Genomic DNA, 12,492 nt, shown 5'->3' with positions numbered 1-12,492 from the left:
AAAAGAAGGGGTACAAATGATAGACAACTCTCTAATATGCTACGTTGATATTTAATTTATATTACGTGTGGTGTGGATCTGGTTGGGTTCGATCTGATTTCCTTTTTGCATTAGAACTAAAATTAGAACTTACACACCGTTTGGTTCGATTCAGTTTTTATAAAAAGTGTCTAGAAAATTTGGCTCGATTTTTGATTTGGAAAGAGAAAAATATAATGATGTGAAGAAGAAAGAAATAGGACTTACAGAAAAAAAAAAAATTGGAAGAAGAGAAAAATATGTATATAAAGGATAAAATAAAAGAGAGAAAGAGGTAGAAGAAGTAAAGAGGAAATGAAATATAAAGAAATAGGTGGAAATGAGAGAAAGATAGAAGTGCAACAAGAACAAATATAAGAGTAGTTATACATGCACCCGAAATCCCATATTCAAATTTCCCCTTCCCAATATAATTTGAATTAGAAGAAAAAAAAAAAAAGCGACTGAGTTCATAAATAAAAACTAAATGGGAACTCAGTCAACTTGGTGAACATCTTGTGAAGCTAAGCACCATCTGAATTAAAATGATTCATGACCATCTTATACCATATGAATAAAACTGATTCATAACCATCTTACTTTTTACATTTTCAAGATACCCAAATCTGTTTTAAGGCCTAAAAGAAAACAAACTAAAAATCACCCTTAGCTAGGCTACAGTCACAATAAGGCCCAAAACTACATCTACCAGCTAACCCCAAAAACGTAGAATTCTGTAGTGAGTGCCATATTGAAATTGGTACTTAGGTGAAAGGAGCAAAAATAAACTCTAATATAGCATACCACAAATTAGATCAATAAAGTAATCCCACTAAATATATGGCCAGTCAACAACTAGTCATAAATCTAAGAACACACAATAGAAAACATATCCATTCAACAATCAATTCTCAAATCTTGGCAAAATTTAGAAGATAACTAAGTGACAATCTAATAACTCAGAAAGACTCGTCAATTAGTCATCCCCTATCCTAGCAACAATTAAAGTGATTGATGTGTGAATATTCATCAACATTTCGAAGATAATAAATATAGTATGACTAATCATAAAATCAAGAACATCACACTAGAAATGTTCACCCAAAAACCCACCACTTGGAAAAACTGGGAGTCATCACTCCTACCAGGCAATCCACTAAGTGAAGAAGATTCTTATAGAAAAAGTAATCACAAGCTCAAGAAATCCTAGGTCTATTTAGAGAACGAGCACTACCTCCATGTGCAACTTTCTTCTCCAAACTTAGTTGAGCTAGTAACTTGTCCTTCATGAAAATAGCAACTATTACTTTATCAGCTTCTTCACCCCATGACATCGCAACTCAACTCTAGATTGTAACTGATGAATGAGCTATTGATTTTGAAATGAAATAGTCAATTTTTTCAAGAAATCATCCTCTTGAAGAGATCAACTAAGAATCTGATCTAGTTAGAATGATATGATGTAGCATATAGACTCTACCCACCAAATCAGATTTTGAAAATATCATTTTGAAAAATTGTAGACCTTGCACAGTGTGAGAGAAAAGCAGAGAAGATGAAGCTCTCAATTTCTCTCTATGCAAAGGTAGCGGCTCCTCAAGGCCCTTCAATATTCAAAGCAGATTTCAAATATATTTTCAAAATCTTATTTTGAAAAATGGAGACTTCCCTCAGAGAAGAAGATGCAGAACAAAACCAAGACTCCGAAAAAAAACTATCTTTGTAAAAACTGACGGCTACAAGCCAAGACTCCCTTTTTATCCAAAATAAGTCAACCCTAAATTTCCCCCGTTGGTAGCCAATCATTGGCTTCATAATGAGACAAAAAATTCAATATGAAGAAAAATCTACAAGGTGGTAACCCGTGAGTCTCACATGAGAATTTAAATAAGCTAGCAGTAACTGATGACTAATCATCACGTTGACTCGATATGTCCTAATGTATATGCAACGCATATTTTACCTTTGGGCTTGATTAGCATTGAGCTTTGCTTTGTCCATAGCAGCTCACACCATACTAGTCTAACTTGGACGAATTAAACTTGAGCTTGGTGATTTACAGTAGCAAATACAATGTTCTCCAAGGAAGGCAAAAATCAAAAAAGCAAAAGCTAACCTAACACTTACAATTTGATTCAATACTTAAGGAATAATGCCTCATCTGGGCTCAAATCACAAACAAAAGGCCCAAAAATACCACCCACTCGCTCCAAAAACACTTGGCTCACAGAAATCTACCATGAGCGGCCGAGCAAGACCAGTTTCAAACTAGCTCTAGAAGGTGAAAAAGAAGAGGAAGAAAAGTCATGCACTAAACTTTCCAGGTGCAGGTGGAAATGACAGGTGCAATTGTCACCATCATTTTCTTTGGTAGAATGAATCCATATAACATAAATATTGAACGTTTCCACTGGTTAAATACCACCTAAATTTTTTTAAATATAATTATCTCCTTTAACTACTCTTTCTTTCTGGTTCAACTCCTAATACGTGGTCTTTGTCATCATGATTATATAAACATATTCTTCCTCACCTCCCCTTGTATTAAACAACCCTAATAGACCTTTACAAAAGGCATTTTATTTTATTGAAACACCAAACAATGGGCTGAGTCAAACATCTTGAAACTTCTATCACAACTGATATTTGTTTATTTTCAATAGTAATAACATATATATAGAAAATTTGCCTTGTTCAATGGTTAATTGGCCTTAATTCATATATTTAGGACCCATTTGATAACCATTTCAATTTTAGTTTTTAGCTTTCTTTTTTTTATGCTAAAGTATAGAAGACAAGAGGGAGAATGGAATTGAGAATGAGAGTGGAGATGAGATTTAGAGGGAGGATGAAAGGAGAGGATGGGAGGGAGGAGTAACCAAAGTGAAAATAAAATTAAAAAATTGAAAGGTATTTGAAATTGTGTTCACTTTCAAGTTTTTGTTTTCACTTTTGTTACTCCTCCCTCACATCCTCCCCTCTCATCCTCTCTCTCATTCTCACTTTCATTTTCCTCTATACTCAGCACAAAAAATAAAAACTAAACACTAAAATTGAAATGGTTATCAAACAGACCCTCAGTGTGTTTATTTTTTGCCAACTTTATTGAGATTTAGTTATTGAACTATGCATGCTTTCAATACGATTCATATCCTTCTTGTTATTTACATTCACCTTGTGTCGAAGAAAGACAATAAGCCTATGCATACGGAAGAAAAAAAAAAGAGATGCAATCAATGTGAAGTGAAAAATTCAAGCTATATGGATAAGGACGGCAGAAATTAATATCAAATTTTGGTCAAAATATTATATATACCAACTAGTCTTGACTTGCTTCTAAATATAATATTTAAGTCTTTACCTGCTTCGATAAGGAAAATTATATCGCAAAAACAGAAGACTAGTTCATTCTATCCAATCTATAAATAGATCTATAGGCCATGAAGGATTTTCATCCCACCCTCACACCAACTCTCTACATACAAAAAACAATAACACAAAGTTTTAAGGCAACCTAGCTAAGCCAACTGCGATGAAAGGAGATCATTTTCTCATAAGCACTCTTGCCTTTTTGGCATTTGCAACGTTCCTTGCCTCCGCCTATGACCCCAGTCCTCTTCAGGACTTCTGTGTAGCACTTAAGGACATCAAAGACGGTGGTATACATTTATATTTTTCCCTACTATTATTTCCACATTAATTATTTTCGTAAGCCATTAAGAATTATGAAAGACTGTTTTTCTGTTATATATATATGCCTTTGCATGGCATTTTCGTATGTAATTTTACATACACACACAAATATTCATTGTTTCTTATGCATATATGAAATACTATATTTTATACCATAAATTTATTGGGTCCACTTACTGGGATTTTACGTCTGTTAGAGAGGAAGTAATTATATGTGGTCCAAATACATATATTGTACATGTCAATGCACTTGCTGTCAACTTACTAATACTAAAATTTTATTAATTTTTTTCTGTTTGGTGCAAACAGTGTTTGTGAATGGGAAATTCTGCAAGGACCCAAAGCTTGCCAATGCAAATGATTTCTTCTTTTCTGGGCTTCAAAATCCAAGAAACACACAAAATCCGGTTGGTTCAAATGTGACAGCCGTGAACGTGGACAACCTAGCAGGATTGAACACTCTCGGCATATCCTTGGCTCGCATAGACTTTGCACCAAATGGTCTAAACCCTCCTCACACTCACCCTCGTGCCACCGAAATCCTTGTGGTCTTGGAAGGAACACTCTATGTTGGTTTCGTCACATCCAACGGTGATGGCAATCGCCTGTTCACCAAAGTGTTGAACAAGGGAGATGTGTTTGTGTTCCCAATAGGCCTCATTCATTTTCAACTCAATGTGGGACATGTCAACGCTGTAGCCTTTGCTGGGCTTAGCAGCCAGAATCCAGGAGTGATCACCATAGCCAATGCAGTGTTTGGCTCCAAGCCTCCCATCAATCCTGATGTTCTAACCAAGGCCTTCCAAGTTGACAACAAGGTGGTTGACTATCTCCAGAAACAGTTCTGGTACGACAACAATTAGAAGGAAAAAAAAAACGATAATTATATGTGGAAAGCAGAAAAGGCCTTACAAATGATTGTTTTTCACTACTTACAAAAATTATTGTGATCTAATATTGATTGAATAAAAATGGTCGTTTATGGATGCCTTATCCTGTGAATTTTGATATAAATGCAATATTATATTGTGTAGTGCTGTGTACATGTAGTTTGGACAATTGACTTGAAAAATGACAAATCGATAACATCTGCCTTCCACAACTTAGCAATACTTAAATTGAGGACCCTTGCCTTTTCAACATTGGGAAGTTGGCCTAGGCTATAGAGAATCAGGTGGAGGCTGAATTTCCAACAACTCTTTAGTCAAATATCAATGGGTGCTCTTGAACTTTACTTGAATCAATCGATAGATACAAATATTTGAACGAAACATCCTGTAGCCAGTTAGGGTATGTTTGGTATTTTATTTAAATAGGGAACTTTAAAATTATGATTTTTCTTAAAAATAAGAAGTTCTCTAATCCATTTTTGGTATGTAACTTGAAAACTGTTATTGAATCTTTAAAATTTAAAAACTTGTTTGGTTGAATTCTTGAAAATATTTTTTTTCATAATTTTTTATTTATAATTAAGATATTTTGATAAACATTATTAAAAATATTTTAAACATACTATTTTAACATCCATATTTTAATACCATACATATATGATCGACAAACTCAATTAGCATACTTATTGAAGAATAAACAATAATAAACGAAGAAGGCACATAAGAGAAAGCACCTAAAAATGAGCAAGAAATTCAACACCACCACACTATTTGGTAAATAAAATTTGGTGAACAAATTTAATGTACCTAATTGTACTCGAGAAAAAAAGTAAGGACGAAGAGAAGACTTTGAGGATAAGCAGGTCCCATAATTACACCCACCAACTAATTAACCACAAATGGGAGGATAGTGAAGAGCAACCAATGCTTCTAAAAACGAAGAGCAAGACCAGTTTCAAACGAAGAGCTAGAAGGTGAAAAATGAAAAGGAAGAATGAAAGTCATCATGCACTCAACTTTCTACGGTGCAGGTGCAGGTGCAGGTGCAGGTGGAAAGTCACCATCAATGTTAATGAGAGATTGAACTCTTTGGTAGTATGAATCCATATGACATTAACTAGTCTTTAACGAATCTAAATTTAGTTGGTAGAATGAATTTTAGTTGATATATTTAGTTTATTGTGGTTCTCTTTTTGCTAACCTAATTGAGATTTAGTTGCTAACCTAATTGAGATTTAATTACTGACAAATAAGGCTATGTATAATGCATTTAATTCCTTACCAGTAGTGAAGATTTTATCAAAGTAGCTCGAATTTTGCTCCAATCTATTTTAGGCGTCAAGGAGTTGGATTCCTGTTCAAGCTAGGTTAAATTCCAACATATAAGCAAGTTGAAAAAAAGAGAGGTGGCTCTCTTCCACACAATTTATCTCAACATATTTCAAACTTATTACAATTAATCCCCAAAACAATTTCATACATATTGCAACCCTAACTATGTTCAAGATTGCTAATAATCAATTCGAGTTGACAACTCCTTAGCTCAAATCAACCGTACTTTTTGATTTGCTTTTTACTTAATTTTTTTCCCCAGTTTTTTACTACATTGAGTGATATGCGTGGAATTCACACCACCAATCAGAGTGCATCAAACTTACTTAACCCTTTTTCATGGTGGACGTGGTCTTGAAGTTGTATTTCTGTATGTCTCTATCGCACTTGGAGTGGCCAAGTACGGTGTTGGCCAAGTACGGTCGTTTTTTCAATGTGGGACTCAAGAGAGGCTGATAATGTGGAACCATTCTATTGGGTGATCGGTGACAGATTGACGTGTGTCCTTTCCTTTTTTTGGGAGCAACAGACATATGTGGGATATGACGTAGGTGTGCGCGGGCCTCTGGGGAGAGTTGCCTGGGTTAGTGCGATGGGAAAAACATTACAGTCCGTCTTTCCACCAGCTAAATCCTAAAACACCATAGCTCACAGAAAATCCACCATGAGCAGCAGACCAAGACCAGTTCCAAACTAGCTCTAGAAGGTGAAAATGAAGAGGAAGAAAAGTCATGCACTAAACTTTCTACGGTGCAGGTGAAAATGACAGGAGCAATTGGGGAACTCTTATATTTTATATTTAGGGTAGAATGAATCCATATAACATAAATATTGAACGTTTCCATTGGTTAAATTCCATAAATTTTTTTGAATATAATTATTTCCTTTAACTACTCTTTCTTTCTGGTACAACTCCTAATACCTGTTCTTTGTCATCATGATTATATAAACATATTCTTCCTCACCTCATATTGTATTAAACTACCCTAATAGACCTTTACAAAGGGCATTTTATTTTATTGAAACAACAAACAATGGGCTGAGTCAAAGATCTTGAAAATTCTATCACAACTGATATTTGTTTATTTTTAATAGTAATAACATATATATGTAGAAAATTTGCCTTGTTCAATGGTTGATCAGCCTTAGTTCATATATTTAGGGCCTGTTTGATAATCATTTCAATTTTAGTTTTTAGTTTTCATTTTTTGCACTAAAGTATAGAGAAACGAGGGGGAGAATGGAAGTGAGAATGAGAGTGGAGATGAGATTTAGAGGGAAGATAAGAGGGGAGGATGGGAGGGAGAAGTAACAAAACTGGAAAAAAAAAATTAAAAAACTGAAATCTATATTTGAAATTGTTTTCACTTTCAAGTTTTTGTTTTCACTTTTGTTATTTCCCCTCTCATCCTCCCCTCTCATCCTCTCTCTCAATCTCACACTCACTTTCATTTTCCTCTATACTCTAACACAAAAAATAAAAACTAAATACAAAAATTAAAATGATTATCAAACAGACCCTTAGTGTTTATTTTTTGCTAACTTTATTGAGATTTAGTTATTGAACTATGCATTATTTTAATAGAATTCTAATACGATTCATATCCTTCTTGTTATTTACATTCACAAGAAAAAAAGAAAGAAAGATGCAATCAATGTGAAAACAGGAATGAAACTAATATCAAATTTTGGTCAATATATACCCACTAGTCATGACTTGCTTCTAAATATAATATTTAAGTCTTTACCTGCTTCGATAAGAAAATTATATCCAAAAGTACTGTAGAAGACTAGTACATTCTCTCCAGTCTATAAATAGACCTATATGCCATGAAGGATTTTCAACCCATCCTCACACCAACTCTCTAGACACAAAAAACAGTAACACAAAGTTTTAAGGCAACCTAGCTAAGCCAATTGCGATGAAAGGTGATCATTTTCTCATAATCACTCTTGCCATTTTGGCATTTGCAACGTTCCTTGCCTCTGCCTATGACCCCAGTCCTCTTCAGGACTTCTGTGTAGCAGTTAAGGACATCAAATCTGGAGGTATACATTTATATCCTGCTATATTATATTTTTCCCTACTATTATTTCCACATTAATTATTTTCGTAAGGCATTAAGAATATATGAAGGGCTGTTTTTCTGTTAAATATATATATATATATATATATATGCCTTTGCATGGCATTTTCACGCACAGATATACACTGTTTCTTATACATATATGAAATACTATTTTATACGTACCAAAACTTTATTGGAGGGGGATTTTACATCTGTTAGAGAGGATAATTATATATGGTCCAAATACATATATTATATATGTCCATGCACTTGCTGTCAACTTACTAATACTAAAACTTTATTGTTTTTTTTTATTTTTGGTGCAAACAGTGTTTGTGAATGGGAAATTCTGCAAGGACCCAAAGCTTGCCAATGCAAATGATTTCTTCTTTTCTGGGCTTCAAAATCCAAGAAATACAAAAAATCCGGTTGGTTCAAATGTGACAGCTGTGAATGTGGACAACCTAGAAGGACTGAACACTCTCGGCATATCCTTAGCCCGCATAGACTTTGCACCAAATGGCCTAAACCCTCCTCACACTCACCCTCGTGCCACCGAAATCCTTGTGGTCTTGGAAGGAACACTCTATGTTGGTTTCGTCACATCCAACGGTGATGGCAATCGCCTATTCACCAAAGTGTTGAACAAGGGAGATGTGTTTGTGTTCCCAATAGGCCTCATTCATTTTCAACTCAATGTGGGACATGTCAACGCTGTAGCCTTTGCTGGGCTTAGCAGCCAGAATCCAGGAGTGATCACCATAGCCAATGCAGTGTTTGGCTCCAAGCCTCCCATCAATCCTGATGTTCTAACCAAGGCCTTCCAAGTTGACAACAAGGTGGTTGACTATCTCCAGAAACAGTTCTGGTACGACAACAATTAGAAGGGAAAAAAAACGAAAATTATATGTGGAAAGCAGAAAAGGCCTTACAAATGGTTGTTTTTCACTACTTACAAAAATTATTATGATCTAATATTGATTGAATAAAAATGGTTGTTTATGGACGCCTTATCCTGTGAATTTTGATATAAATTCAATATTATAGTATGCAGTGCTGTGTGCTCTATCTTTTAATCTCGTAGTTGGTAGTTTGGACAATTGACTTGAAAAATGACAAATCGATAACATCTGCATTCCACAAAGATATCATTAAAACTTAGCAATACTTAAATTGAGGACCTTTGCCTTTTCAACATTGGTAAGTTGGCCTAGGCTATAGAGAATCAGGTGGAGGCTGAATTTTCAACAACTCTATCTGTAGTCAAATATCAATGGGTGCTCTTGAACTTTACTTGAATCAATCGATAGATACAAATATTTGAACGAAACATCCTATAGCTAGTTAGGGCATGTTTGGTATCCTATCCAAATATGGAATTCAAAAACTGTGATATTTCTTAAATTATTTCAATTTGTCACGATTGTATCTCTTCCCAAGCTTGTCAAACAACTTCTTTTCTATCGCAACCTACTCATTCTTATCTAAAGTATTGGTTTGCAAGCCTTTTTTTGCCTCTTCATATAATAGATGAATAAAATGGTCTTTAATAGGCTTTGGCCAATTCACTTTATCATCAAGCTCATTTTCAAGGTCCTTGTTTGACATCTCTGTACTAAATCAATATATAAAACAACAACAATCAATTCAATTCATCAATCAAATATGATGGTTCTCCTAATATCATGCTTTCTCAAGCACATCTTGAATTTGAGGAGAGTACTGATACAAGGCAAACTAGTCAAACCACAGATCTTCCTCCAATGCATGACTCGTATATACATTCATGTCTAACAAAATTTTCCTTTTTCTATAGCCTTCCATTTGATTGATTGGAAGAATCCTCTTGCAGCTCTTCCTAGACATTTAACAATAACCAAAGCCGTTTAATCACGCCCAAAAGCATGTTTGCATCGGATTTGTTTACACTTATCTATATACTTAACCCCAACTTAAGTCGTTTAGCTTTGAATAAATTAAAAAAAGAAAACTAAAGCAAAAATTTCAAGCAAAAAATAAAACTTAGCAACGACCATTCACCTACCGGCCCAGCTTAACCTATTAGGGTTTGTTTTGTAAGAGAAAGAAAACATATGAATAAAAAGTAGTTAAAAGGTACTAGGAATTGTTTATGTAGTATTTCTTTTGTTGTTGGGCTCTAGCCCCAATTCTACTACCCCCCCCCCCCACCCCCCCCCCCCCCCCAAAAAAAAAACGTTTCTATAATTTTTATTTTATGTGCATTCTACATATTTTCTCTCAGCTTCTTTATTATATTTTGTTATCGTGTTTTGTGGTGTGAAAGCAGCCGAGGTAAAACGTTGTTATCGCCTTGATAGTCGTTGTCTTTTGACCCAAGTACACCAGCCTTCAACATGGATTTGGAATTGCAATAACAAGATGGACGAGTTGTGTTGGTTTTGGATTTAGCCGGTATAATGATATGGCTCTCTTCGGGTTAACTGGAAGGATGTGAGTTGGCCTTGGCTATAGAGAATCAAGTGGAGGTTGAATTGTCAACAACTCTTTAGTCAAATATGTAACACCCAGACTCCAAAATTAATGCCTATTTTAATTGATTTAAAATAAATTACGAATTTACCCTTAGGATAGGGGTAAATTGGTCATTTTCTTATTCGGAAGGATTTTGGGACCACGAATGGTATTTTTGGGTAGGTGGTACTGAGACGAAATCGTAAACACGCGGTAGGCTTGAATTGGAGTTGTAACAAAAAAGTTACGAGCAAAACATTATCAGTGGCAAACTTGTAAATATTTCAAAAAGTTTGGTAAAAATCAGATTTTTTTCACCTCTCTCTCTCTCTCCTGATTCTCTCTCTCTCTCCCGCGTCGTTCCTTCTGAAATTGGTACTTAGGTGACGAGGGGTAAATTTAAAAGATATTCAATCAAGAACGCAACAAACTTCACACACTCTAGACCTTGACCAAATACTCTTATGACTAGTCAACTGTTAGATATGAATTATACCAAACAATAACGTACACAGAGCATACCAAGATGTACCTGCAGGCATAGAGAATTACTAGTGACAACCTAGGCACTCAGAAGGACCCATCAATCTAGGCATCCCTTGTGCTAGCAACAACTATAGTGAAAGTGTGTGAAGACAACATAATCAAGCAAACACCAAACAGCAGAAAAAGATGACTAGTCAACCGCACAAATCCAGATGACTAGTCAACTATCAAGAACACAAACCCAGAAAATTTACAGAGATGGAAACTAGAAATTGTTCACCCAGAAACCCACCATTGGGAAAAACTAGGGGTCATCAACTGACCAGGCAATCCACTAAGCAAAAAAGATTCTTACAAAGAACACTAGCAAGCTCAAGAAATTCCTAGGTCTATTTAGGAAGATGAGCTATACCTCCTTTGTGCAATCTTCTTCTCCAACTTAGCAAAGCTTGAAGCTCAGTTCTTCATGGCAATGATAGCTCCTTCTCCAGCTCTTTCATCCCATGGCACTAGCTTGCAAGCTCTAATTCAGACAAATGAAATTTGGATTCATGGAGAAAATGACCAATTTCTTCAAGAAACCATACTCTTGAAGAAATCAATCTTGAATCTGACCTAGATGTATATGATAGAGTGTTTGATCTAGCAAGATGAAGTTTTCATATTTCAAATGCAGTTTTCAAAAAGAAACAATTTGGAAAACTCAAAGATGAAAAATATGAAGGTTACTCTTGAGGAAGAAGAAGCGAAAGTTTGCTATGAAACTTTCCAAAACTTGTCCCCAAAAGTCACGGCTCCCAAAATGAGGAATCGCAAGGCCTATACAGACCAAAAAATTCCCTTAGGTCAGAATCCCATATGGCAGCAGAGAGAGAAAAAGGAATAGGACAAAAAAGTTGGTTATCAAGTTGGAGAGCAAGGATGACTAGTCATCTAAGAAACAGATGACTAGTCATCATTTTATGAAAACAGTATAATGCAATGTTATGCAATGCACAATTTACCTTTACCAATTTGCATGAACCTCCATATGATAGTTGTTAGTTAAGAGCACCTAGAGAAGCTATTCTCAATCTAAACTTGAGCTTGATAAATAATAATAGAAATCCTATTACAAAGTTGTCAAGGGAAGCCAAAAGAAAAAAATCAAAATGCATACATTAACACCTTCCTCCTCCTCCGACTGCGATTTGCACAGCCACCGTCAAAGGCCACGGCCAGCCTCGAGACCGGACCCAAAACGTCTGGCCAGACCTCGCCGACGTTCCCCAGTCCACCTCCAGCCGTCAGCCGCCGCCACGTCGCCGGGAAATACGAATTTCAGGCCGGTTTTAGTCCGAATTTTCAGTCACTCGTTCTCTCTCCTCCGACCACTAATCCCGACGGGTGAGGTATGGTTTCTCATCCATTTTTCGAAATCTAGCTGACTTTTGTATAGGTTTGGATCGATTTGCTGGGTAGGAATTGATTTTGAAAACCTAGGTTTTGGTCGCATTTCAAAATGAAATTCC

The 12,492-nt window shown here is 35.5% G+C and overlaps 2 protein-coding genes across 2 annotated transcripts; both read left to right on the top strand.

The window, feature by feature from the left end:
* Nucleotides 3,462-4,744, top strand: LOC18768448 (germin-like protein subfamily 1 member 13). Its single transcript, XM_007199155.2, has 2 exons — nucleotides 3,462-3,677; nucleotides 4,021-4,744. Exons 1-2 carry the CDS (start codon nucleotides 3,551-3,553, stop codon nucleotides 4,572-4,574), a joined length of 681 nt encoding a protein of 226 aa, XP_007199217.1. The 5' UTR covers nucleotides 3,462-3,550; the 3' UTR covers nucleotides 4,575-4,744.
* Nucleotides 7,784-9,015, top strand: LOC18766468 (germin-like protein subfamily 1 member 13). Its single transcript, XM_007200114.2, has 2 exons — nucleotides 7,784-7,982; nucleotides 8,333-9,015. Exons 1-2 carry the CDS (start codon nucleotides 7,856-7,858, stop codon nucleotides 8,884-8,886), a joined length of 681 nt encoding a protein of 226 aa, XP_007200176.1. The 5' UTR covers nucleotides 7,784-7,855; the 3' UTR covers nucleotides 8,887-9,015.

This window comes from Prunus persica, chromosome G8 (assembly GCF_000346465.2).
Source record: "Prunus persica cultivar Lovell chromosome G8, Prunus_persica_NCBIv2, whole genome shotgun sequence".
In the NCBI taxonomy this organism is placed as follows: Eukaryota; Viridiplantae; Streptophyta; class Magnoliopsida; order Rosales; family Rosaceae; genus Prunus; species Prunus persica.
Note: the sequence above shows the minus strand (reverse complement) of the source record. Positions and strands in the feature narration are given on the sequence as shown.

Bases quoted from the DNA above. Each gene is read 5' to 3' on its own strand.
- LOC18768448 (XM_007199155.2), top strand. From the start codon at position 3,551: ATGAAAGGAGATCATTTTCTCATAAGCACTCTTGCCTTTTTGGCATTT. The intron at 3,678-4,020 runs GTATACATTTAT...TGGTGCAAACAG, and splicing joins TAAGGACATCAAAGACGGTG to TGTTTGTGAATGGGAAATTC.
- LOC18766468 (XM_007200114.2), top strand. From the start codon at position 7,856: ATGAAAGGTGATCATTTTCTCATAATCACTCTTGCCATTTTGGCATTT. The intron at 7,983-8,332 runs GTATACATTTAT...TGGTGCAAACAG, and splicing joins TAAGGACATCAAATCTGGAG to TGTTTGTGAATGGGAAATTC.